General features: G+C 43.1%; 1 protein-coding gene across 1 annotated transcript in view; it reads right to left on the bottom strand.

Moving 5' to 3' along the window:
- Positions 1–27,929, bottom strand: part of ACOXL (acyl-CoA oxidase like) — a 360,904-nt gene that overhangs the window by 162,550 nt on the left and 170,425 nt on the right. The window contains 1 exon segment of the mRNA XM_057558364.1: positions 10,956–11,109. Coding sequence (XP_057414347.1) covers positions 10,956–11,109 — 154 coding nt within the window.

Genomic DNA, 27,929 nt, shown 5'->3' with positions numbered 1-27,929 from the left:
ATTATCCATTGCATATAAAATTTATAATTGCCTTCTTTACGCCCTTAAAAAGTTTGGGCTGAGATCTTCAAAGGAACGTTGCCAATAAAATGGATCGTCCTTGGGTCATTTTAGTAATCTCTCTTTTCTTTATCAGTGAAGAGGGTCAGTTTTACTACCTGCTACTTCCAACTCTAATTTGCTTGACAAGACCTATGAACATAAGACACTCACAAATATGACATGTGGATGTTCTCACTAGGAGATGATTTTTTTCCAGTGACCAGAAGCTAACAACAAAACACAGAGGCTTGTTTACAAATTGTGGATAATGTTAAATGAGGGCTAAGTGTAGAACATTGATTATCATGGGACCCAGGGGCCAGAAACAAAGTTACCCTCTCCCTCCCCCAGAAAAAAAGCAAGGTCCAGAATTAGGGATAAAAGGCTAGGATTTGAAAAACCTGAATTAGAACCCCTGTCCCCAACTTTCACCAGATCTGGAGAAACAGCACCTACCTCTGGTCTTAATTCCTCCACTCACGTGGACAATTATTCCCACTCACAGGACTGTTGGAGGATTAAAGGTGGTCACATCTACACAGGTCCTGGCACTTTACCTAGCAGGGACTCAGGAATGTCGGGGAGTCAGGAATGGAAACCTCTTTTGAACAATAAAAGCCAAGTCCTCTAATCTTTGAGCAAGATTCTTTCAAAATTGAGAAATAACGAATCATCATAAAGTGTTTTTTATTGTGCTGTCTTTCTAAATCCCTACAATCAGAAAGTGACAGCAGAGATGAACAGAAGCCTAGGACTTAATCTCGAGCCCCAGAACTGGGATTCTTCTTGAAGGCTCTCAGTCTGTCCAGAGAAAGGGGTCTTTGGTCTATGAAATGGAAAGGGAGGGAGTTGGTCAGAGCCTCGTTGGTGCCCTAGAAAAATTAGGCTGGAGCTGAGCAGAGGGTCTGGCTGATTAAGCTGTTAACAGTAACCACTGAGACGGCCCTTCTATTGAGGTCAACACTTGGGCCCCAGCCAGTCCCTTCTTAGGAGGTTTACCAGATCAGGCCCTGGATCCTTTCTGAGTATGGGCTGAACCCTTTCTACTCTGCTACCCAGTTACTTGGTGTTATGGCTTAATTTCCCCCTACGCTGCCCACATATGCATTCCTAGCCAGCTGGATCCATGACCCTCAGACTTAGAATCGTCTACCAGCACCACTAGCTACACATGGCCCAGGCACAAGGCAGGATTTTTCTTGGCTCTGTTTCTCCTTATGAAATTGGATGGGGAGCAAAATGGTATCTGCCATGTTAGGCTGACCTACTGATCTGTTTTGAGAGATACATGTCTAGGGGATTGCTGTGAAAAGCTGAGCCTTTAAACAAACACTATCTATTGTATTCCAGGGAATAGCAAATCTGCAGCATCCAGGATGGAGAGAGGCCCTCGAATGACTGTCTTTCTTGTACCTGCCTGCCTGTCTCACTGCACTGAGCCCACCTTGTCTGGAGCCCACTTTGCCTTCTAGAAGAGCTTCAAGTCCTCCTTGGGGTTGGGAACTGGCCCCCTGAGCTCTTGGATTTTTGAGTCTCGTTTTTCTAGTACTTCTGGCTTTTGTTTGGTCACCAGCACTCTTAGCTGCCTGCATTTGGAGACCATATATCCTTCCTAGTCTGCAGCAGCCCAGGAAACCAGGAACCACATGTGAGAGTCAACTAGCTGGAGCGGGCTCCTAGGGGAGGCCGGCCAGGCTCCTTCAGGAGTAGAGTGAGGGCTGGAGCTTCAGCACATGGACTTCGTGTCATCGGGATTCTCAGAGTTCTGTTTTGCTTATTTCAGGCCTCGGCTGTGTTCCAAGAAATGGCTGATGCCAGATAAACGAGGTGGTGGTGCACCTCCCTGAGGATCCAGTCTTGGGACTAAGTCTACTGAATAACCACGGGGCTCAGCATCACACCACTTTTTTTTCTTTAATTTATAAACACTTGTAATTGTTTCAGTGTTCTCTTGTGCAATCTTTAAAATATAATGATTCTGTCATTGTCCAGCTGGATTATATCTCCAAACAGCAAACAGCAGCTCCGTGTCTAACATGAAAGGAACAGTCGACGTGTGTTTGCTGATAACCTTATCATCATGCTGGGTCAGAGATATCTTCTAAGACTTTATCTTGCTCCAATTTTGTCCACATATTTCTTTATGCTGCTTCAGCCAGTTCTGCTGTCCCACGTGGCATTCAGGGATACACTGAGGAGAAACGGGGCAGCCGGGGGATGGAGATGAGAAGGCGCCCACGGAGGGGCCCAAATGGAGGGGGGACTTAAAGTCCTGCAGTGGAGACTGATTCTGAGGACCCAGTGAGCCCAGGGGTGGCGTCTTTCAGTGTTGGACGGCACAGGCCCAGGCCATCCAGGTACAGGTAACACTCAAGGCCCAAGGGATACTGTAGAAGTTCCCTGTGAAGAATTTGGCTGTGCAGGGCCAAGGTCAGCAGCTGGGGCTGCAGCTCTACGGGGGTTGGGCGGGGCGGCCCACAGTGGGGACCATGCAGCCTGTGCTGGCCCCAGGCCTGTCTTTGCCGACGCTGATGCTTTGGAGTCAGATTTGCTGAGAATCTGACTTGCCTCCAGGGTCCAAGGCTGCACCTTGAAGAGCCCCAAGCAGGCAGCTCCCATGCAGGTCGAATGTGTCAGGGTCGGGGAGAGGGAGGGGAGAAGGGGAGAGAGTTGGGACCCTTCAATGTAATCACATCCAGGAAGAAGGAAGAGGAGAGTCAAGTATTTACTGAGTGCCTACCATGCACTAGGCTTTAAGAGAGAAGGAAACTGAGACTCCCAGGGGTAAGGCCCAAGGTCACAGCGTCCTGACCTTGAGATTCCACCCCTTCCATGACGAGGTGCCCCCGCACCACTCAGAATGCCCTCTCCATGACACGGTCCCACATGAATCAGAAATGGAATCCAGGGTTCTCTTTCCCACTCCTCACTCAGCCGATTGTAGGAAATTCAATCTGGGTTTGCTCGGATGTGGAGAAAAGAGGCCATGTGCAAGTTCAGTTAAATATCAACAGCCTGAAGATTTGGTTGACCCCATCAATCTTTTTTTTTTTTTAAATAAATAAATTTATTTATTTATTTATTTATGGCTGTGTTGGGTCTTCGTTGCTGCGCATGGGTTTTCTCTAGTTGCGGTGAGCAGGGGCTACTCTTCATTGTGGTGTGCGGGCTTCTCATTGCGGTGGCTTCTCTTGTTGCGGAGCATGGGCTCTAGGCGCGCGGGCTTCAGTAGTTGTGGCACGTGGGCTCAGCAGCTGTGGCTCGCAGGCTCCAGAGCGCAGGCTCAGTAGTTGTGGCGCACGGGCTCAGTAGTTGTGGCTCACGGGCTCTAGAGCGCAGGTTCAGTAGTTGTGGCGCACGGGCTTAGTTGTTCGCGGATTGTGGGATCTTCCCGAACCAGGGCTCGAACCCGTGTCCCCTGCATTGGCAGGCGGATTCTTAACCACTGTGCCACCAGGGAAGTCCAGACCCCATCAATCCTTAAAGAAAGAAGGTGGGAAGCAAAGGAAGCAGCGGAACTGAGTCACGTGACTCCTCCGAGCCGACAGAGTCTGTTCGCGTTCCCACCAGGCAGGTGAAGGGTTTTCAACACGTCCAAACCAGGCCAGTGGATTCTCCGCTTACACGCTGAGGTTAGAAGCCACAACGCAGACCAGACCACGTGTAAGCACGGGAACGGTACATGGCTGCGCCAGGAACACGCGCTGCCCCCGCCAGCTCCCATTCCAGCCCCTCCCTGACTCACTAAGGAGGTTTGGGGTCATTGAGCCACATCTCGCCACACTTCCCTCAGCTCCACAACAGAGGGAAAGAGCAGGGAATCCCCTCAGAGGGTCTGGGAGGAAAAGAAGGGTCTGGACCTGCCAGCCAACCTCCATCCTGATCATCTCTGCCTTTTAATTGGGGTATTTGCATTTAAAGTGTTTATTAATATGGTTAGGTTTACATCTGCCATCTGGATATTTGTTTTCTATCTGAACAATCTCTTTATTCTCCCATATTTCCTCTTTTTCTGCCTTCTTTTGGATAAACTTAGTATTGTTATAATTCCATTTTAACTCTTTGGTTAGCTACTTGGCTACAAGTGTTGGTTTTTATTATTTTAGTAGAAGCTTTAGGATTTATAGTATAAATCTGCAACTTATCACAGTCTACTTCCAGGTAGATGATACTATAGCACTTCATTTACAGTACAAGAATCTTACAATAGCACACTTCTTTTTCTCCCCTTCTGGCCTTGCTGTTATTACTATCATACATTTTTACTTTTACATAAGTTATAAACCTCACACTATGTTGTTATGATTTTTGTTTAAAGAGATTTAAATACTAAAAAAATTTTACATATTGACACATTTAGTTACTATTGATATTTTTGGCGCTTTTCATTCCTTTGTGCAAACCCATATTTCTATCCAATATCATTTTCCTTCTGCATGAATAATTTCCTTTAATATTTCTTATAGTAAAAGCCTGTTGGTGATAAATCCCCTCAACTTTTGCAAGTCTGAAAATGTCTTTATTATGCCTTCTTTTTTTTTGGAAACAAATTTTGCTGAGTATAGAGCTTTAGATTATTATTTTTAGTACTTTAAAAATGTTGCTCCAACGTTTTCTTGCTTGCACTTTTTCCAATGAGAAATCTGTCATCCTTACCTTTGTTCTTTTATACATAAAATTTCTTTTTTTCTCATTTGTGAGTCTTAAGGTATTCCAGACTGGCTGGTGGGAAAACGCACTATTCCCAGCCCTGTGTGAGCACCGGATACTGTTCCCTCTAATCTTTTTTTTTTTAATAAATTTTATTTATTTATTTATTTATTTATTTATTTATTTATTTATTTATTTTTGGCTGCATTGGGTCTTCGTTGCTGCGTGGGCTTTCTCTAGTTGCAGCGAGCAGGGGGCTACTCTTCCTTGCGGTGTGCAGGCTTCTCATTGCTGTGGCTTCTCTTGTTGTGGAGCACGGGCTCTAGAGCACCCAGGCTTCAGTAGATGCGGCTCGTGGGCTCAGTAGTTTCGGTGCGCAGTACCTGTGGTACATAGGCTTAGTTGCTCCGTGGCATGTGGGTTCTTCCCGAACCAGGGCTCGAACCCGTGTCCCCTGCCTTGGCAGGCGGATTCTTAACCACTGTGCCACCAGGGAAGTCCCTGTTCCCTCTAATCCTTTTGGGTGATTCTTTCTGCAGCCTCGAGTGGCTTCCTCACACTTATGCAATAGTCAGTGTCAACGGAATGATCGCAAGGGACTGGCTGTAGGTCTCTGAGTTCTCTGTCTGGTTCTTTATCCTGTGAATTCTAGATGTGTGGGTCTCCCTGGACTCTCAGCTCCATGGGCTCTGCCTTGGTTTCCCCTCGTGAGGCATGGCATGGAAACACCCGCAAGGCAGTAAACAGGGGCAATTGTAGGGTTCATCTGGTTGATTTCCTCTCTCTCACAGATCGCTGTTCCTCACTGCCTGACGTCCAGCATCTCGCCAACTGTTTAGTTCATATATATTGTCCATCTTTTTAGTTGTTTCAGTCAGGAGGGTGTATCTGCTTGCCTGTTACTCCAACTTGGTCAGAAACAAAAGTCCGCTAATGCTCATTTGACTGAAACCTTGGGGCCTCCCAGTTGCATGCAGTGTACAGTGTGCACCCCTCACATGTCCTGGCCCTCAAGACAGGGAATATGTACCTAGTACACTGCTCCACACATAGAAAGAACCTAGACACACTTAACAATGACTCTTAACCAGCAGTCATTAAGGCAACGGAGTGACTGCATGAACATGAATTATGAAAGTTCCAACCAGTGTTCAACTGAGAATCTGATTTTGGAAAAAAATTTCTTGTTTTGCATGAAATCCCATTGATCCCAGGCTTTATGCACAAAACGTGACAGACTTTGCTGAAAAGGTAGAGAGAGTTAGAAAAAATTTAAGCTGGGAAACAAAGGAGTTAAAAGACGGAAATACAGTTCACTTCCAAAGTTCACTTCTGTTTGTACTCTGTGTATATATCCACTTCACTGCTAAGGGCTACTACTGCAACATTCAGGGAAGGCAGTGATTGCCAAGGCTCTTGTAGGAACAGCCAACCTAAGACTTTCTCATGACTTCCTGACACACAGTGATGATGTTATTCAAATCGACCACCAAGCACTATGGAAACACTGATTTATGAAGAGAAAAACTCTCAGAATCCAAAAGTTTCCATGGAACCGATTAACAGCAGCAATGCTGGGATCGTGAACTCTCGCCTGGTCCAAACGCTGGAGGCTGCTGTGCACTGAGTCTTCCCCTCAGATCCAAGACGAGGCAGCAGCCAGCAAGAACTGATCACTTTCTGTCAGTGTCTGTGCTTAGGAGATATTTAAAGGCCTTGATCTCTTTCCCACTTACAGATACATAATCTTAAATCCTAAAGGGCCAAATTAGTAGCGTTCCGGTGAAAACGGAATTATCAGATTTGGGTCTTAGCAGAAGCCACCCCACAGACTGAGCTAGAAAATATATTCCCCTGAAAGCCCAGCTTCTTTTTATCACTGTGGACACACTCTGCTGAGGTGCAGCTCTCAACTCTATACAGCAAGGTCCTTTTTTGATCTGTGAGTCTAGGCTGCGTTGTGAAAATTACAGGCTATGACCCACTAGCAGGTCATGAAATCAGTTTAATGCATCATGACTAGCCTTTCTTAAAATGACATAAAATTAAAAGAAAATACTAGAGCACTAGATCACAATAGTGAAATGAGTACTGTTTCATGAAATTTATCTTTTCGATTTTGTGTATATGTGTTTGTAAATACGGGGTGGTACTGAAAAGTGTACCCTTTTCTATAGGTCACGGTCAAAAGAATTTGAAAGCCAGTAGTCCTGCAACTATTAAGATTCTGTGTTCAACTCCTGGCAGAAGTGGGAACTAGTATAACCTTTGGTGACAGTACAAATATCATTTAAATAATTGATCTCAAGAAAACAATCACAGGTATGTGGGAAGAAAGTTTGCGACTAAAATGTTGCCTATAGTGTCATTTGTAGCAAAGAAAAATTTGACATACACTAAAGAATTAGTTGAATAAAGTATGGTGCATCTACATGATAAATGGTACCAGCCGTTAAAACTTCACTTCAAAGAAATGATCGGAAGGGGTATCCATATCAACTCATAGATGAAAAGAAGAGGTTATAAAATTTTAAACACATACGTACACAATGCATAGAACGAATATAGTGCAAATGATAGTAATCATCCCTGGGAAAGTATAACTGTGGGATTTATTTACTTCCTTCTTTGTGTCTTTGTAGTTTCAAAAATTTCTACAATGGATATGCACCACTTCTGTAATTGGTGAAAATAATACAAGAAATGTGATTTCAAATATGCTTTCCTCGGCAAAGAAGCTGCCTTCCACAGACATTGCTCACTTCAAGCAATAGTAACAAACATGAAAGTTAGCAGTCAAGAGAAACGGATTTAAACAGGGTGTATGTTTAAAGTAGAGGCAAAAATTAGGTGCCAGATGTAGTCATATCTTGATAAATTGTACAATGATTTCCCATCCCAGCCCTCTTCTCAAGTCCCTGTTTCCTAAACTACTCAACAAATGCACTGTCAGAATGGGTCTGTACAGGCTTTAGAGCCGATAAATAGCACCCTGCTTCTGAATATGAGTAGCCTCAAGGCAATGCCAGTGTTCTTTGTCTCCAAATACTTAACGATAGAGTCAGATGTTTAAATAAAATGTTCAAGGTAAAAAGTAATAATAAAGCAAGGAAAGACCAAAGGGGCCAAGTTTTGTGGATTGATCTTAACTTCTAAGGGTAAGAAAGAAAAATGGAGGCACAGGGCAGTCATTTATTTAGTCAGTCCATCTGTCCATCAGTCCATCTGTCTGACGGACATCAGTCTGTCTATCAGTCTATCATTCAGTCTGTTTAGTCAGTCAACAGCTGCTTACTGATACTCCCCACTATAGTCAGAAGTAGGGCTGTGGTGATCAAAGACTTGGTCCCTGCCCGTTTGTAATAGGGAAGAACAAATCTGACTCCATATTGGATCTGTTCTTTCACTTTAACCTTTGTATGCTATTGTTTTTGCTACAAGTTAAGAATGTTGCTTACAGCCTGAAAATATACAGGATAGCCCATTCGCAAGGCTCTGACCTTGAAAGGTATAACACTTTCCCACTCATATAAGAGATAAGATGTTGCAGAACAGAGAATAACATTTGTCTTGTGGAAGGGTTTACAGGAACTTCGTGACCTGACCTACAAGGACAGCTGCAAGAACAAAGGATTCTGACACCAAGAAGTTTGCAACAACTAACCACACCCCCTCCCATTTTAGTATAAAAGAAGCCTGAATTCTAACTCAGGTAAGATGGTTCTTTGGGACGCGAGTCCACCATCTTCTCGGTCTGCTGGCTTTCTGAATAAAGTTGCCATTCCTCCCTTGCACCTTCACCTGAACCCAGCCCATGCCTGTCCCAGTGTCCCTAGATGCACCACACACTCCCACACCTTCACCTGTGTGCAGGTATCCCTTTATCCAGCAGGTCCTCAGACCCCCATCGCGAAGCCTCTCGTTCATCCTCTAAATTGCTAAAATGACACTGCTCAGGGACTGCCCCCGCCCCCCGCCAGATGTCACTGAGTCCTCCCAGCCCCAGCTGCTACACAGGACCTGCCATACCAGTCTGGGCTCTGTATCCATCTTTACGATGGCAAGCAAAACAGACCATGTGGTATTTTTTTTTCTCCGAATCCCCAGGGTAAGCACACCATAAAGATGTCAACTGCTGCTTCCTGGGTTCACACGTGAAGGATTTTATGCTCATCATCTTTCATAACTTGACCTTCACAACCACTACAAAGGAGAGCTTATCCTCATTTTATATATGGGGAAAATGAGGCATAGTGAAGGGAAAAACTTTCCTGTGGTCACACCCAGGGTTGCTGGCTTCAAACCCAGTAAATGTGTGTTGAAATACATTTTTTTTGAAGCAAGACCTACTTAGACCTACGGGCCATGAAAAAGGTGGTTTTCAGTACCATCTCGGGAGCTCCCAGACATTCACACTTCACTCCTGGAGACCTCCTGCCTGCAGAAGATGTGGTGTTTGTAAATATAACTTAGAACAATTAGAAGATGCTCATGCTTTTCTTTCAACAAATATTTATGTCTCTACAAATAGCCTTGGGCTAGGTGTTGGGTGGATATGGGGGTGGAGAGGAGAAGGGAAGGAACAGAAATGGAAATCAAGGCCCTCTGCATCCGTCACTGAGGAGCTACTGGGAAACAAAGCCTCATGAGGCAGCAGTGCCTGGTGGGATTACAGGCCTGGCATCCAGCCTGTAAGAGCAGCCCTCCACGGTCAGGTTCTTTTCCATAATATGGTGGGTGAAGGGGTCATTTCTGCACTGCCGGTCAGTGCTTGGCAACAAAGGAGGGTATGACCCAGCAGGGCCACTGGATGGATGGAAACCAGCCCCTTAGCAGGGGCCTCACGCGTGTCAGGTCACTTAAGGTCATTATAAGCCATTGCCCCCAGCTGCCTCAGAGGACCTACACTCCTGGCCCAGCTGCGCCCCAGCGCCAGCTGTCACTTTATTCCCTATCCTCCTTCTTTTCCAGGCGGACCCCTACATCATGCCCACTGGAAAAGCAAGCATGTCCCCCACCATCACAGACACAGTACGCACGCCTGACTAACCAAGGTCCCCTTCACCATGTGCACATCCTTACTCAGCCACCGCGAGAGAAGTGACCACGGTGACTCTCAGATGAAAGGACACAGGAGGCTCCCAGTCCCATCCGCATCGTTCATGTGGGAGAAACCTTGGGCTCTGCCGGTGGTGAAGGCCCAGCCCCTCCTCGCCCCTCCATGGACCCCGACTCTGATGCTCTGATGCCGGGCTCTCCAGAAACTCATCCTCCCCTTTTATTCTCTACAACCACCCTTGACTTGCTCTTGACCCCTTCTCACTGAGGTTAAAATTCTTCAGCCTCCCCTTCAGGTTCAGAGCTGCTGTTGTTAGGAAAATATTCAGTCAACTTCAAGATGGAATTCAGGCCCAAGGCCCAAGAGGAGCTCCCTCCTCCCTGCTCTTCCCTCCTTCCCTGCCTGCTTCTGGCCCACATGATGATGAGGCGGTGTGGTCCCTGGGGGTCACCCACACAGCGTTGTCATCTGGGGCTGAACCTCAGATGCCATCAGAGCTGATGTCTGCAGCCATGCAATGCCACCGAGTCACAGGTCCACAACCACACATCCCCCACATCCTGTCCTCAGAGACCCCACTTGGGTCCCCTTTCTCACCAGCGCTGGGCTCCCACAGGGATGCAGAGACTCTGGCATCCTGCATCCCGCAGGCACCTCCACTCTCAGGACTGTAGAGGAACAGAGCACAGATCCCAGCTGTCCTCAGTCCCCTCGACTCTGCAAAGATTCATACTGGGGTTTCTCATACCTCACACCCCACACTGCTCAATCTGCTCTAAGGCTTGGGCTGGGGACACTCTAGACACTCTCTAAATGCTTGGCATATCCCCATTTGCCTCCTTCCCAGGGTAGAAACCCCTGGGGTCATTCCTGCCTTCTCCCCAAGGGATTTAAACACTGGAGCAGAGCTTTGATCATCTGACCCCCACTGGCCCTTTCCTATACTCTCAACAACCACCACCACCAAGTTTCATGACATTTACCGCGGGCCTCACGGGCCAAGCATTTTACAAGCATGGTCTGCATCAGTCCTCACAGCATCCAAGAAGGTGGACGTGCACAGGTGACAAAATTAAGTAATGCATCCAGGGTCACAAGGGCAGGTGGGAATTCCATCTGGTTCCAAAGCCCACGGGCCACATGGTCAGCCCCTACACGTGTAACCATGCAGACCCTGCAGGATTGGGGGCCCGCGGGGGCTCACCAGGCCTCCAGCGCACTCTCGGCAGTCCTGCAGGCAGCCGATGTTCTCCCAGGTACTGTAGGCCTTCGGCCCCGCCACCAGTACCTGCAGCGGGAGACTGCCGACAAGCTCCTAACCTCGGAAGATGTCCTCGTCCAGAAGGATGCCAGCCTACCTGCGAGACAATCAGAGACCTGTGATGGATGCATTAGTGTCCCCAGCACATGTGCTCATAAGGGATATTGCTCTCATAATGTCTTTGTCTGCGTTTTGGTGTCGGGGTGCTCCTAAAATTCATTTTCCCTTTTCTTTTCTGAAAGAGTTTGTGTAAAATCAGTATGTTTTCTTTTCTTCCATATTTGGTTGATTTCACCAGTCATGCCAGACAAAGCTATTCAGGTTTTCTGTTTCTTTCTGTGCCACTTTTGGTACAATGTATCTTTCAAGAAATTTGTCAATTTCATATATGTTGTCAAATATATTGGCATTACATTGACATTACATCAATAACAATAATAACAATGATATTTAATTTTATTTATCCTTCCAGTGTCTGTAGGATCTATAGTGATGCCTTCTCTTTTATTCTACATACTGATAATTTGTGTCTATCTTTTTTCTGGATCATTCTAGCTAAATATCTTTCAATTTTATTCATTTATTGAAAGAAAAATAACAGTTTTGGGCTTTATTTTTTTCCCATTCTTTGACCATTTCTTATTTCATTGATTTCTGCTCTCATTTTTATTATTCGCTCCACTTTCTTTGTATTTAACTTATTCCTCTTTTTCTAGCTTCTTAAAATAGAAATTTACACCACTGTCTTTAGCCTTTTCTTCTTTTCTAATGTAAGCATTTAAAGGTATACGTTTTCCTCTGAGCACTGCTTTAGTTGCTTACCACAAATTTTGATATGCTGTGTTTCATTTTCATTTTATTCTAAACATTTTCTAATTTCCCTGTGATTTGTTCTTTGACCTATGAATTATGTGTGTTGTTTAGTTTCCTAATATGTAAGGATTACTCCAGATATTTTTCTGTTATTAATTCTTAATTTAATTTCACCCTAATCAGAGAACATATTTTGTATGATTTCAATCATTATAAATCTACATGGTCTGTCTTGATAAATGTTCTATGTGCACTTCAAAAGAAGGTGTATTCTGGGGAGCTTCAAGATGGCAGAGGAGTAAGATGGGGAGATCACCTTCCTCCCCACAAATACATCAGAAATACATCAACACGTGGAACAACTGCTACAGAACACCTACTGAACGCTGGCAGAAGACCTCAGACCTCCCAAAAGGCAAGAAACTCCCCATGTACCTGGGTAGGGCAAAAGAAAAAACAAACAAAAGAATAGGGATGGGACCTGCACCAGTGGGAGGGAGCTGTGAAGGAGGAAAGAGACTTTTTCTTGCCTCTTTGTTTCCTGGTGCGCGAGGAGAGGGGATTCAGAGCGCCGCTTAAAGGAGCTCCGGAGATGGGCGCGAGCCACGGCCATCAGCACGGACCCCAGAGATGGGCATGAGACGCTAAGGCTGCTGCTGCCGCCACCAAGAAGCCTGTGTGCAAGCACAGGTCACTCTCCACACCGCCCCTCCCGGGAGCCTGTGCAGCCCACCACTGCCAGGCTCCCGTGATCCGGGGACAACTTCCCCGGGAGAACGCACGGCGCACCTCAGGCTGGTGCAACATCATGCTGGCCTCTGCTGACGCAGGCTCGCCCCGCATCTGTCCCCCTCCCTCCCCCGGCCTGAGTGAGCCAGAGCCCCCAAATCAGCTGCTCCTTTAACCCCGTCCTGTCTGAGTGAAGAACAGACACCCTCAGGCGACCTACATGCAGAGGCGGGGCCAAATCCAAAGCTGAACCCCGGGAGCTGTGGGAACAAAGAAGAGAAAGGGAAATTTCTCCCAGCAGCCTCAGAAGCAGCGGATTAAAGCTCCACAATCAACTTCATATACCTGCATCTGTGGAATACCTGAATAGACAAAGAATCATCCCAAAATTGAGGCAGTGGACTTTGGGAGCAACAATATATATATATTTTTCCCTTTTTCTCATTTTGTGAGTGTATATGTGTATGCTTCTGTGTGTGATTTTGTCTGTATAGTTTTGCTTTTACCATTTGTCCGATGGTTCTGTCTGTCCGTTTTTTTTTTCTTCTTTTTTTTAGTATAGTTTTTAGCACTTGTTATCATTGGTGGATTTGTTTTTTGGTTTGGTTGCTCTCTTCTTTCCGTCTTTTTTTTAATTAATTTTTAAAATTTTTTTTAGTAATTTTTTTTATTTTAATAACTTTATTTTATTTTATTTTGTCTTCTTCTCTCTTTCTTTCTTTTTTTTTCCTCCCTTTTATTCTGAGCCATGTGGATGACAGGCTCTTGGTGCTTCAGCCAGACGTCAAGGCTGTGACTCTGAGGTGGGAGAGCCAAGTTCAGGACATTGGTCCACAAGGGACCTCCCAGCTCCATGTAATATCAAACAGCGAAAATCTCCCAGAGATCTCCATCTCAACACCAAGACCCAGCTCCTCTCAACAACCAGCAAGCTACAGTGCTGGACACCCTATGCCAAACAACTAGCTAGACAGGAACACAACCCCACCCATTAGCAGAGAGGCTGCCTAAAATCATAATAAGGGTACAGACACCCCAAAACACACAACCAGACGTGGACCTGTCCACCAGAAAGACAAGATACAGCCTCATCCACCAGAACACAGGCACTAGTCCCCTCCACCAGGAAGCCTACACAACCCACTGAACCAAACTTAGCCACTGGAGGCAGACACCAAAAACAATGGGAACTATGAATCTGCAGCCTGCGAAGAGGAGAACCCAAACACAGTAAGCTAAGCAAAATGAGAAGACAGAGGAACACACAGCAGATGAAGGAGCAAGGTAAAAACCCACCAGACCTAACAAATGAAGAGGAAATAGGCAGTCTACCTGAAAAAGAATTCAGAATAATGATAGTAAAGATGATCCAAAGTCTTCTAAAGAGAATGGAGAAAATACAAGAAACGTTTAACCAGGACCTAGAAGAACTAAAGAGCAAACAAACAGTGATGAACAACACGATAAATGAAATTAAAAATTCTCTTTAAGGGATCAATAGCAGAATAACTGAGACAGAAGAACGGATAAGTGACCTGGAAGATAAAATGGTGGAAATAACTACTGCAGAGCAGAATAAAGAAAAAAGAATGAAAAGAATTGAAGACAGTCTCAGAGACCTCTGGGACAACACTAAATGCACCAACATTCGAATTATAGGGGTCCCAGAAGAAGAAGAGAAAAAGAAAGGGACTGAGAAAACATTTGAAGAGATTATAGTTGAAAACTTTCCTAATATGGGAAAGGAAATAGTTACTAAAGACCAGGAAGCACAGAGAGTCCCATACAGGATAAATCTAAGGAGAAACATGCCAAGACACATATTAATCAAACTATCAAAAATTAAATACAAAGAAAAAACATTAAAAGCAGCAAGGGAAAAACAACAAATAACACACAAGGGAATCTCGATAAGGTTAACAGCTGATCTTTCAGCAGAAGCTCTGCAAGCCAGAACGGAGTGGCAGGACATATTTAAAGTGATGAAGGGGAAAAACCTACAACCAAGATTACTCTACCCAACAAGGATCTCATTGAGATCTGACAGAGAAATTAAAACCTTTACAGACAAGCAAAAGCCAAGAGAATTCAGCACCACCAAACCAGCTTTACAATAAATGATAAAGGAACTTCTCTAGGGAGGAAACACAAGAGAAGGAAAAGACCTACAATAACAAACCCAAAACAATTAAGAAAATGGTAATAGGAACATACATATCAATAATTCCTTAAATGTAAATGGATTAAATGCTCCAACCAAAAGACATACACTGGCTGAATGGATACAAAAACAAGACCCGTATATATGCTGTCTACAAGAGACCCACTTCAGACCTAGGGACACATACAGACTGAAAGTGAGGGGATGGAAAAAGATATTCCAAGCAAATGGAAATCAAAAGAAAGCTGGAGTAGCAATTCTCATATCAGACAAAATAGACTTTAAAATAAAGACTATTACAAGAGACAAAGAAGGACACTATATAATGATCAAGGAATCAATCCAAGAAGAAGATATAACAATTGTAAATATTTATGCACCCAACATAGGAGCACCTCTATACATAAGGCAAACACTAACAGCCATAAAAGGGGAAATCGACAGTAACACAATCATAGTAGGGGACTTTAACACCCCACTTTCACCAATGGACAGATCATCCAAAATGAAAATAAATAAGGAAACACTAGCTTTAAATGATATGTTAAACAAGATGGACTTAATTGATATTTAAAGGACATTCCATCCAAAAACAACAGAATACACTTTCTTCTCAAGTGCTCATGGAACATTCTCCAGGATAGATCATATCTTGGGTCACAAATCAAGCCTCGGTAAATTTAACAAAATTGAAATCGTATCAAGTATCTTTTCCGACCACAACGCTATGAGACTAGATATCAATTACAGGAAAAAAATCTGTAAAAAATACAAACACATAGAGGTTAAACAATACACTACTTAATAACCAAGAGATCACTGAAGAAATCAAAGAGGAAATCAAAAAATACCTAGAAACAAATGACAATGAAAACACGACGACGCAAAACCTATGGAATGCAGCAAAAGCAGTTCTAAGAGGGAAGTTTATAGCAATACAATCCTACCTTAAGAAACAAGAAACATCTCAAATAAACAACCTGATCTTACACCTAAAGCAATTAGAGAAAGAAGAACAAAAAAACCCCAAAGTTAGCAGAAGGAAAAAAATCATAAAGATCAGCTCAGAAATGAAGGTAACGATAGCAAAGATCAATAAAACTAAAAGCTGGTTCTTTGAGAAGGTAAACAAAATTGATAAACCATTAGCCAGACTCATCAAGAAAGAAAGGGAGAAGGCTCAAATCAGTAGAATTAGAAATGAAAAAGGAGAAGTAACAACTGACACTGCAGAAATACAAAGGATCATGAGAGATTACTACAAGCAACTATATGCCAATAAAATGGACAACATGGAAGAAATGGACAAATTCTTAGAAATGCACAACCTTCCGAGACTGAACCAGGAAGAAATAGAAAATATGAACAGATGAACTACAGGCACTGAAATTGAAACTGTGATTAAAAATCTTCCGACAAACAAAAGTACAGGACCAGATGGCTTCACAGGCGAATTCTATCAAACATTTAGAGAAGAGCTAACACCTATCTTTCTCAAACTCCTCCAAAATATAGCAGAGGGAGAAGCATTCCCAAACTCATTCTGTGAGGCCACCATCACCCTGATACCAAAACCAGACAAAGATGTCACAAAGAAAGAAAACTACAGGTCAATATCACTGATGAACATAGATGTAAAAATCCCCAACAAAATACTAGCACACAGAATCCAACAGCACATTAAAAGGATCACACACCATGATCAAGTGGGGTTTATCCCGGGAATGCAAGGATTCTTCAGTATATGCAAATCAATGAATGTGATACACCATATTAACAACTTGAAGGAGAAAAACCATATGATCATCTCAATAGATGCAGAGAAAGCTTTTGACAAAATTCAACACCCATTTATGATAAAAACTCTCCAGAATCTAGGCATAGAGTGCCTTACCTCAACATAATAAAGGCCATATATAACAAACCCATAGCCAACATCGTCCTCAATGGTGAAAAACTGAAACCATTTCCACTACGATCAGGAACAAGACAAGATTGCCCACTGTCACCACTATTATTCAACATAGTTTTGGAAGTTTTAGCCACAGCAATCAGAGAAGAAAAAGAAAATAAAAGGAATCCAAATAGGAAAAGAAGAAGTAAAGCTGTCACGGTTTGCAGCTGACATGATACTATACATAGAAAATCCTAAAGATGCTAACAGAAAACTACTTGAGCTAATAAATGAATTTGGTAAAGTAGCAGGATACAAAATTAATGCACAGAAATCTCTTGCATTCCTATACACTAATGATGAAAAATCTGAAAGTGAAATTAAGAAAACCCTCCCATTTACCATTGCAACAAAAAGAATAAAATATCTAGGAATAAACCTACCTAAGGAGACAAAAGACCTGTATGCAGAAAATTATAGACACTGATGAAAGAAATTAAAGATGATACAAACAGATGTAGAGATATACCATGTTCTTGGATTGGAAAAATCAACATTGCGAAAATGAGTATACTACCCAAAGCAATCTACAGATTCAGTGCGATCCCTATCAAACGACCAATGGCATTTTTCACAGAACTAGAACAAAAAATGTCACAATTTGTATGGAAACACAAAAGACCCCGAATAGCCAAAGCAATCTTGAGAAAGAAAAACGGAGCTGGAGGAATCAGGCTCCCTGACTTCAGACTATACTACAAAGCTACAGTAATCAAGACAGTATTGTACTGGCACAAAAACAGAAATATAGATCAATGAACAGGATAGAAAGCCCAGAGATAAACCCACGCACATATGGTCACCTTATCTTTGATAAAGGAGGCAAGAATATACAATGGAGAAAAGACAGCCTCTTCAATAAGTGGTGCTGGGAAAACTGGACAGCTACATGTAAAAGAGTGAAATTAGAACACTCCGTAACACCATACACAAAAATAAACTCAAAATGGATTAAAGACCTCAATGTAAGGCCAGACACTATGAAATTCTTAGAGGAAAACATAGGCAGATCACGCTATGACATAAATCACAGCAAGATCCTTTTTGACCCACCTCCTAGAGAAATGGAAATAAAAACAAAAATAAACAAATGGGACCTAATGAAACTTAAAAGCTATTGCACAGCGAAGGAAACCATAAACAAGACGAAAAGACAACCCTCAGAATGGAAGAAAATATTTGCAAATGAAGCAACTGACAAAGGATTAATCTCCAAAATTTACAAGCAGCTCATGCAGCTCAATATCAAAAAAACAAACAACCTAATCCAAAAATGGGCAGAAGACCTAAATAGACATTTCTCCAAAGAAGATATACAGATTGCCAACAAACACAGGAAAGAATGCTCAACATCATTACTCATTAGAGAAATGCAAATCAAAACTACAATGAGATATCATCTCATACCGGTCAGAATGGCCATCATCAAAAAATCTACACACAATAAATGCTGGAGAGGGTGTGGAGAAAAGGGAAACCTCTTGCACTGTTGGTGGGAATGTAAATTGATACAGCCACTATGGAGAACAGTATGGAGGTTCCTTAAAAACTAAAAATAGAACTACCATATGACCCAGCAATCCCACTACTGGGCATATACCCTGAGAAAACCATAATTCAAAAAGATTCATGTACCACAATGTTCCTTGCAGCTCTATTTACAATAGCCAGGACATGGAAGCAACCTAAGTGTCCATCCACAGATGAATGGATAAAGAAGATGTGGCACATGTATACAATGGAATATTACTTAACCATAAAAAGAAACGAAATTGAGTTATTTGTAGTGAGGTGGATGGACCTAGAGTCTGTCATACAGAGTGAAGTAGGTCAGAAAGAGAAAATCAAATACCATATGCTAACACATATATATGGAATCTAAAAAAAAAAAAAAGGTTCTGAAGTACCTAGGGGCAGGACAGGAATAAAGACGCAGATGTAGAGAATGGACTCGAGGACACGGGGAGGGGGAAGGGTAAGCTGGGACGAAGTGAGAGAGTGGCATGGACATATATACACTACCAAATGTAAAATAGATAGCTAGTGGGAAGCAGCCGCATAGCACAGGGAGATCAGCTCTGTGCTTTGTGACCACCTAGAGGGGTGGGATAGGGAGGGTGGGAGGGAGATGCAAGAGGGAGGAGATATGGGGATATATGTATATGTATAACTGATTCACTTTGTTATACAGCAGAAACTAACACAACATTGTAAAGCAATTACACTCCAATAAAGATGTTAAAAAAAAAAAAGAATGTGTATTCTGCTCTTGCTCGGTAGAGTTTTTAATAAATGTCATTACGTCAAGTTTGTTAGTAATGTTGTTCAAATGATTTATATCATTACTGGTCTTCTGTCTGTTTATTATATCAATTACTCAGAGAGAAGGACTGATGTCTGTAAGTATAATTTTGGATTTGTTAATTTTCCTTTCAGTACTTTCCATTTTTGCTTCATGTATTTTGATGCTATTTTGTGGACTCCATACACATTTAGATTGTTATGTCTTCGTGATGAGTAGACTGCTTTATCATTATGAAGTGATCCTCTATATCTCTGGTAATGTTCCTTCTTCTGAAGTCTATCTAATATTAGTATAGCCACTCCAACTCTTTTATGGTTAATGTTTGCAGGTATACATTTTTTATTCTCATACTTTTTACCTATTTATCTTTAATTTTAAGTGGGTTTCTTGTAGAAAGCATCTAGTTCAGTCTTAATTTATCATATCTAACAATCTGAAAATAGGAGTGTTTAAATCATTTACACTCAGTGTAATTATTAATGTGACTGAGTTTAAAACTATTATCTTGCAATTTTTCCCCTCTTTATCCCATATGTTCTTTTCCCTCTGCTCCTGTCTTCTCTTGATTAATTGAATAATCTTTAGTATTGCATTGCTGGATTTTAAACTGTTTTACTAATTTTTTTCCAGCAATTTTTCTATGGCCTAAAACATGCATCTTTAACTTATCACATTTTCCCCTCAAAAAATGTTATACCATGTCAAGCATAATATAAGAACCTTACAACAATATATAATTCCTTTTCATTCTCCCATCCATTATGTCACTGTTGAGACAAAAACATATTCTACATGTTATAAATTTTATTGCTATTTTTGCTTTAAACAAACAATTTATCTTTTTTTCCTTATCAACATTACTGAGGATTGATTTATTCCCAACAGATTGCATTATTCAAAGTGCACCATTTAGAGAGTTTTGACAAGTCTATGCACCCATGAGAACACCACCACCATCAAGCTACAGAATATTTCTAACGATTTTCAGGAAATTCCTCATCCTTTTTTGCAAACCATCCCTTCCTCCACCCCCATCTTCAGACAACCACTGATCAATCTTTGTCACTATGGATTAGTTTGCATTTTATGTAAATGGGATTATACAGTGTATGTTATGTCTTGCTTCTTTCAATGAGCATATAGTCTTGAGATTCATCCATCCATATTGAGCCATGTATTGGTAGTTGTTTCTTTTTATTGCTGACTAGAATTCCATTCTATGCAATGTATATATTACATTTCATTCATGCATTCACTTGTTGATGAACATTTTTGTTGTTTCCAGTTTGGAGCTATTACAAATAAAGCTGCTATGAAAATTCATGTAAAAATCTTAGAGGAGACATATATCTTCATTCCTCTTGAGTAAATATGTAGGAGTGAAGTGACTGGGTCATATGGAAGATGTATTTTTAACTTTTTAAGAAACTGCCAAACAATTTTCCAAAGTGGTTGTGCAATTTTACATTCCCACCAGCAGTGTATGGGAATCCTAGTTGTTCCACGTGCCTGCCAACAAGCCGTCTTTGCAGTCCTTTTAATTTTAGTCATTCTAGTGGATATGTAATGGTAATCCTCATGGTTTGAATTTGCATTTCCTGGATAACTAATGATCACAGAATATCTTTTCATGTGTCTACTGTCTGACCATACAATCTTCTTTTGTTAAGTATCTATTCAAATCTTTTGCCCATGTTCTAGTGGCTTACCCATCTTATTTTTAGTTGAATTTTATTTTTAGTTTTCTTTACATATTCTGGATAATACCCCATTGTCAGGTATACACATTACAAATATTTCCTCCTGTTCTGTGGCTTGTCTTTCCTTTTCTGAATGACAAAGATCAATTTTGCCTCAAGGTATTTACCATCTTCCATCTACAGAATAATCTTATAATGTCTAAATATCCTTGTTTCCTCAGTAAACCCTGCACATGCAAAAGGTGTTGCATTGGGCCTCATGCTACAGCAAACGGGAAAGACCATGCAACCTCATAACTGAAACCGCTGAGCTGGGCAAATTGACAAAACGTGGAAACCACCATGTGTTTAATCGCACTTGGATGAAAAGAAACCTAACTGTGTGAAGCAACTACTATAAGCAAAGAGCTTCTGCATTTATCACCTGACTTGATCCTCACAATGACTGTATGAAATAGGAAATCATATCCCCACTTTGCAGATGGGGAAACCGAGGCTCAACTGAGGTTGCATACCTAAGTCAAGGTCTCACATATGTTAAGACAGAGCTAGGATTCAAACCTAGGGTTCTCCAGCCCTAAATACCATTCTCTTTTCATTATAAGTAATGTGCATGTCAGTGCCCTGAGGAAGTTAATAACATTCTAAATCTATGCGAGAGTATAGTCACCCATGCCCTGGGCTGTGGCTGCAATACGATGATGCTCAGAGAATCCCAGGTCTGGTCATTTAAAAAAATGTATATATGATTCCCCTCCGACCTCCCTAACCATAGACACACACACACACACACACACACACACTCCCCTAGATGTTCCCCAGGGTAAAAATGGGTGGTAAAGAAGAAATAAATCAGCTAAGAAAAAAAAGAATCATGAGACTCTCTTAGCAGAGATCTGGTGAGATTTCTTTGCAATGCTGGCCTGTGATTTTACTTAACACTGACAGGACATGGGCCCCGCTGAGGAAGAGCTGCCATCTGCCAGACAGAGCGGTTCCCCTAGTGGCACTTATCCACTGTCATGCTCTCACGTCTGCTTGCCAAGGAGCTCTGAGAAACCCTTCTGTGTTCAGGGTGTGTAAGAGTCCAACAGGCAAATGTCTTAAGAAAGTCTGATACAAGAAACTCAGAGGGGCCCAGAAGATAAATTAGAAAATAGGGATACTGTGGCAAAAACATTCTTCATTTCCAAACCTGTTTATTTAACAGTTAATTCTTCTAGAAACATGAAATATTTCCTTATAGGTTATGTCCATTTGAAGAATCAGAACCCACCATCGAGGCAAGACTCATTAGAAATGCAGATGGAGTATCTCTAAAACCGTTAAGTCAGCAAGAGGGCAGGATTCAATTTACAAAAATCTGTATTACATAAAAAGAGTAAACAAGACATTTTGGCAATAAGAGATCAGGACTATATTAAAAACACAGCTCGGTAGTATCATAAACAGTACTATAAATACTATGTGTAGTATTTGATATATAGTTATAGATAGTCTTCATTTGGTGAAGGAACTCTAAGGGGCTTAACTATCCTGAACCCCATTTTTTGATAAGGACAGGACTTTGGTGAATTTCTGAAACTATGAAGTATCATTCCACCCATTCATTTATTCAACAAATATCAGTGAGATCTTACTTTGTGACAGCACCGTTTTAGGTAGGTGCTATGGAGACATCCATTAAAAAACAAAGAGAGAAATTTGTTGAGCTGTCATGAGGCATTAAATGAGTTACTCCACGTAAAAACCTTAGGACAGTGCCTGGTACGTGGTATGCAATTGAATATGTATTAGCTATTGTCTTAATTTTATCCTTGCAGGTGTTGGGCAAAAACAGTAGGACTGGATCCAATATAAAGACAGCAGCGGGGCTTCCCTGGTGGCGCAGTGGTTGAGAATCCGCCTGCCGATGCAAGGGACATGAGTTCGAGCTCTGATCTGGGAAGATCCCACATGCCGCGGAGCAACTGGGCCCGTGAGCCACAATTACTGAGCCTGCACGTCTGGAGCCTGTGCTGCGCAACAAGAGAGGCCGCGATAGTGAGAGGCCTGCGCACCGCGAGGAAGACTGGCCCCCGCTTGCCGCAACTGGAGAAAGCCCTCGCACAGAAACGAAGACCCAACACAGCCATAAATAAAAATAAATAAATAAATTTAAATAGCACTTGGCAAACAAAGAGAGGGAAGAAAAATATAGAAAAAAAAAAATGGAGGAACTGCCTCAGAATATTTAAGACAGCAGCACGATGGTGCTGTAGCCCCTCCTGGCCTGGAACCCAGCCTGGGCTACTGAACTGCCCATTTGGGCTGGAATAAATAACAGGAGAGGCAAACCCAAAATACTCCTTTTGGCTGGCACACCACAAATACTGATTTATTTTTAAGTTGTTGGTCACTTTCTAAGCTAGGAAGTTCATTTTTGTAGCAAATCCCACTAGATGATTCCAAGGGGAGATTTCAGTGACCAACCGCCCTGGCCGGCCAGCCCTGGGCTCCACCAAGAGTGATGTAATTACACAAGGTAATTTCATTCAGTGGAGCTGAAGTATCTCATGCAGAGAGCCAGGCACTCTTAGACGTGGAGATGCCAAATTAAGAATCCACGATTTCTATGCTGGAAGAATTCATAACCACAAACCAAGAGTAATGGTGAAATGAAAAAAAGGAGCCCGGGATGCTGCTCCGAGAAGCTTACAGAGGGCTCCTGATTCCGGGAGGAGCTCAGGGAAGAAGGTGACTTGGAGGAGATGACAACCTGAACTGTGTCTCGAAGGATGACAGTCAGCTACCAGGTGACGGGAGGCAAGGACGCGAGGCGTGAGTGACAGGGCGGGGTGCGGAGGCTGCCTGTAAGAAAGGCCGAAGCAGGGGTGAGGCTGAGCACAGGCTGGAGGACAGAAGACACGACGAGCGGCTGGGGGCAGCAGGGGCCAGGCAGGGAAGGTGCCCCGAGGCCACATGAGGGAGCGAGCTTCATCCAATACGGAAGCCGCAGGAGGGTCCCAGCAGGCAGGTGAGAACTCAGATCTCATCTCGGGCCTTGTGCCTGCGGAGGACAGATTTGATGAGGGCCAGGCTGGACGTGCGGGGCAGGGAGGCTAGAGAGGGAGCTGGGGAGGGTCCAGGCGAGAGATGCCAGGAAAGGTGAGCTTTGAGTGCTTTTAGTGTAGGGAGGAAAAATCACCAGAATGCGGTAACCGGCAGGATGGGGGTGGAAAGTCTGAGGCGTCTTGGGGGTGACGGCACAACAGCAGCTAACCGTTATCGAACATGTATTCCCACCAGAGTCATTAATGACGGTCACAGTCTGTGAGTGAGAACACAGAGGGCATCAGCTTGCAGGTCCAGTGAGACCCAGATGCCAGGGCCCACGGGCAAGGCACTGGCCCAGGAGGCACGCAGGACACCGGAGCCTCAGCGGTGGGAAGCAGCCCCACGGAGGTTAATAAGTGGCCCAAGGATGGGCACCCACAGCCAAAGGGAAGACAGGAGTCCTCCCTGGCCACGTGGCCACCCAGGCAGGGCTGTGACCGTGCTGTCGGCTGCCAAGTCCTCAGGGCCCAGAGAGGGACCTGACACACAGGTGGGTGTGATGAGGGGACGAGGGCAAAGCTGCAGTTCTGGAGAGAGAGAGCAGGGGGAGAGCCCTGGCAGGCCCCTCAGGTGGCCGTCCGTCACCTGGCACAGATGCCCCCGCTGAGACAGTCCCCTCCCCACTGAGCTGGCTCTGCCTGGCAGCTCGGCAGCCCGTGGGGAGATGGGTCCCACCTCTTCCAGAGCAAACAGGCGCCGAAGGCCAGCCGGTTCTGTCTCCTCCTTGTCAAGGCTAGGAGAACATGCGTGGGGCGGGGCAGGGGGTTAGGTAGGGGGAAGGGGGCTCACTAGGGGCCAAGCAGGTCCTTCTCCCCTCCCCCAGTCTCCAGGCTTGTGGAGGCGATGGGCACGGAAGGGGATCAGGAACCAGGTCCACTTGCTGACCCACTACTGTCAAACCCTAGACAAGGCAGCACAAGCGCCATGTGGCAGGGACCACGTCCAGCTCCAGCAGGAGTGCCAGACTCAACAAACAGAAACAGAGCACGCCCAGTAAAATGTGAATTTCAGATAAACAATGCAGAATTTTTAGTTTAAGGGCACACTCCCTGTTGCAGTCACGGGAACATACTTAGACTACAAAGGTGTGCGTTGGCTACCGGAAACTCAGAGTTAACCGGGAGGCTGTATTTTACCTGGCAGCCCTACTAGCAAGGTGCCGTAAGGCTGCTGAAGGCACGAATACATCTGACGTGCCCTGGAGGAAGCTGTCCCATGTCACCTCCGTGACTTGTTTGTTACCGTGACGTGAAGCTCTGACTATCTGTGCTTTTGTCACATTCGATGGGAAGAGAGACAGGGCCGCTGACGTGGCTAGTGGCCTGTTGTTCCCACTCCAGCCGCATACACCTGAAGGTCTGGACACTCACGAGTGTTTCTCTGCACTTGAGCGGGACCCAATGCATTGAACAAACATCTAACCCATCAAAACTCAAGTTACCCAGACCCTGAAACTGAAGCCAGCTGATTGGCAGAATTAGGTCCACGGGAATTGAGAGATGGGACCTATAACCAAGGTTTGATAACCTTAGTTTTTTAAAAGTGGGGTGTGTACGGGGGAGAGGTACTTAGCATGTGTCATGTAACAACCAACTTCATTAAACTCTTTCCTCACCAGTTGGCGGAGAGGCAACAGGCATGGTAAATGAGAAATAGGAGAGCTGGATTTTGTCACAGAAGCACCAACTTCTCCGGGCATTGTTTCAAAACACAGACCACCTCTCCTCCCCCCACAGCTGAGGCACTTCGTCCTGGGGATTCCTTTAACCAGACTTTCAGTGGGTCAACCCACTGCTGCCACCGAGGAGGCACAGGGGAAGAAAACAGAGCCCCGAGGGGGACACTGAACTAGGCCAGAGACCACAGAAGGCCCAAGGAGGTGAAGGTCAAGGAAATCGGGAAGGTCCTGGGGGCAATTAGACCGACAGCTTGGTGAGGGCATATGTCTGATGTGTCCTGTTCAACACTGTCTCACCCGTGCATGGCACATGGTAAGGGCTCCGTGATTTTTTATTTTTTACTAGTCAATTTCCATTTATTACCTCTCCTTTCTCCCTTGAAACCTAAACCTGGAACGATGATCTCTACTTCTCTGATGTTGGCCTTTGAGGAGTATCTCCCTAAAATCAAGAGAAACTTTAATTTTTATTAATAGTGACAACACAGTTCTTACAAAATCCAGGTATATGACGCTTACATCGGTCTTAAAAATAAAAATGGAGCTGAAGGAAAAAAACATGTTGATACATATAACACTTTTGTTACATATAAAGATGGGTGTATATAAGTGTATATATCTATAAACTTATATATACAAATATGTATTTTATACCTCTATAAACTGTAAATGAGGAATACATAGCGCCTCTTTGTTATGTGGTCGAGTAACTTCTCGTGTCATGGATTTGTAAATAGTGGATTAAGAAGTGAATGTACAGATCGCCTTGCCTCTTCATAATAGTCACAAGTTCTACAGGGCAAAAGATTCAAAGAAGAATTTTCTTTGCCTTTGGCATGCATGCAAAACATTCTTAGGTTTCACTGTCAGATTATCTTGATCCAGTATACATGTTCATGATAATTTAATACTGCTGCTTCTTAACTGTCAGCAAAATTTATTTCCAGGTCACGCTAGGAAACTCCCTAAAATGTTCCTGTGGTTCTCAGCTCTGGCTGCTCATAAGAATCACCAAAGAGCTTAAGTACACACACTCTGGATTGCTTGGGATGCTCTCTAGACCAGGTGAATTCGAATCATGGGAGTGGGTGCAGAGAGTCTGTAGTTTTTAAAAAGCACATCAGAGAACCACTGGAAACCAGCCTCTGTGTCAAGAAATACCTGGCTTAGTTGAAGCAAGGCTGGAAGGGTAGAGACAAAAGGGGTATAATGGGGTGAGGGACACTTTGTAGAAAGTTAGTGACAACTTCAGATGGAATCGTTGAGGTTAAAAGAAGTGTCACGGGGTTAAGATATAAAAGGACACCGGAGACTTTTGTTCCCTTAATAACAGTAAGAAGGAAAGTGGATAAAATAAAAATTGTATTTTCCCAAAGAACAAATGCTGCAGGGAGCCTCGATGAGCTGAATTCCAGGGAGGAACCAGCCCTTTTTAGTAGATTGGACATTGTGTATGAAAGAAACAGAGAACTTGAAGACAGATCCATGGACATTATCCAAATTGAAGTATAGAGAAAACAAAGAACATAACTTCAGTGACATGTAGGACGGTATGAAGCAGGTTAACATCTGTATAGGAAGGAAAGAAAGGATGGGGCAGAAAAAATATTTAAAGAAATAATGGCCAAAATATTTCCAAATTTGATGAAAAACTTCAACCCACAGATCCCAGAGGCTCCACAAACTCCAAACAGCACAGACACACAAAACCACAAAACCACACCTAGGCCAACATAATCAAACTCTGAACATCAAAGAAGAAGAGAAAATCTCAAAAGCGGTTAAAGTGGGGATATATGAGGAATATAGGGAAACAGCCAGAAAAATGATGGCTGTTTTCTCATGAGAATCAAGGAATCAAGAAGCCTATAGAGTGAGATCATTGAGATGCTCAAAGAAAAACAAACTATCAACCCAGAACTCTGTACATATTGGTAATGTCTTTTTTAAAAAAAGGAGAAATAAAGACTTTCTCAAAAAAAAAAAAAAATGGGGAGAATTCACTGCTAGCAGACCTATGCTACAAGAAATGTTAGAAGTTCTTCAGGCAGAACAAATATGGTATCAATTAGAAATTTGGATCTATACAAGTAAATTAACAGTGTTAGCAACTGAATAAAGGTAAAATAAAATTCAATTTTATTTATTTTTAATTGTTCTAAAACATAAGTATGTAAAAGAAAAACAGTAGCAATATATTGTGTATTTGCAGCATATTTAAAAGTAAATTATGTGACAACAATAGCAGAAAAAGGGATGGAAGGGAGGAATTTGGAATATACTGTTTTAGGTCCATACACGACAGGGGAAGCAGTATAATAGTTCAACACAGACTCTAATTCAGTAAAGATGTATACTGTAAACGCTGGGTCAACAAGGAAAATATTTCCAAAAGTAGTATAAATAATGTCAATCAAAGAGATAAAATGGAATAATAAACAATATTCATTTAATCTAAGAGCAGACAGAAAAAAAGGAAAA

The sequence above is a fragment of the Balaenoptera acutorostrata genome, chromosome 12 (genome assembly GCF_949987535.1).
Source record: "Balaenoptera acutorostrata chromosome 12, mBalAcu1.1, whole genome shotgun sequence".
Taxonomy (NCBI): domain Eukaryota; kingdom Metazoa; phylum Chordata; class Mammalia; order Artiodactyla; family Balaenopteridae; genus Balaenoptera; species Balaenoptera acutorostrata.
Note: the sequence above shows the minus strand (reverse complement) of the source record. Positions and strands in the feature narration are given on the sequence as shown.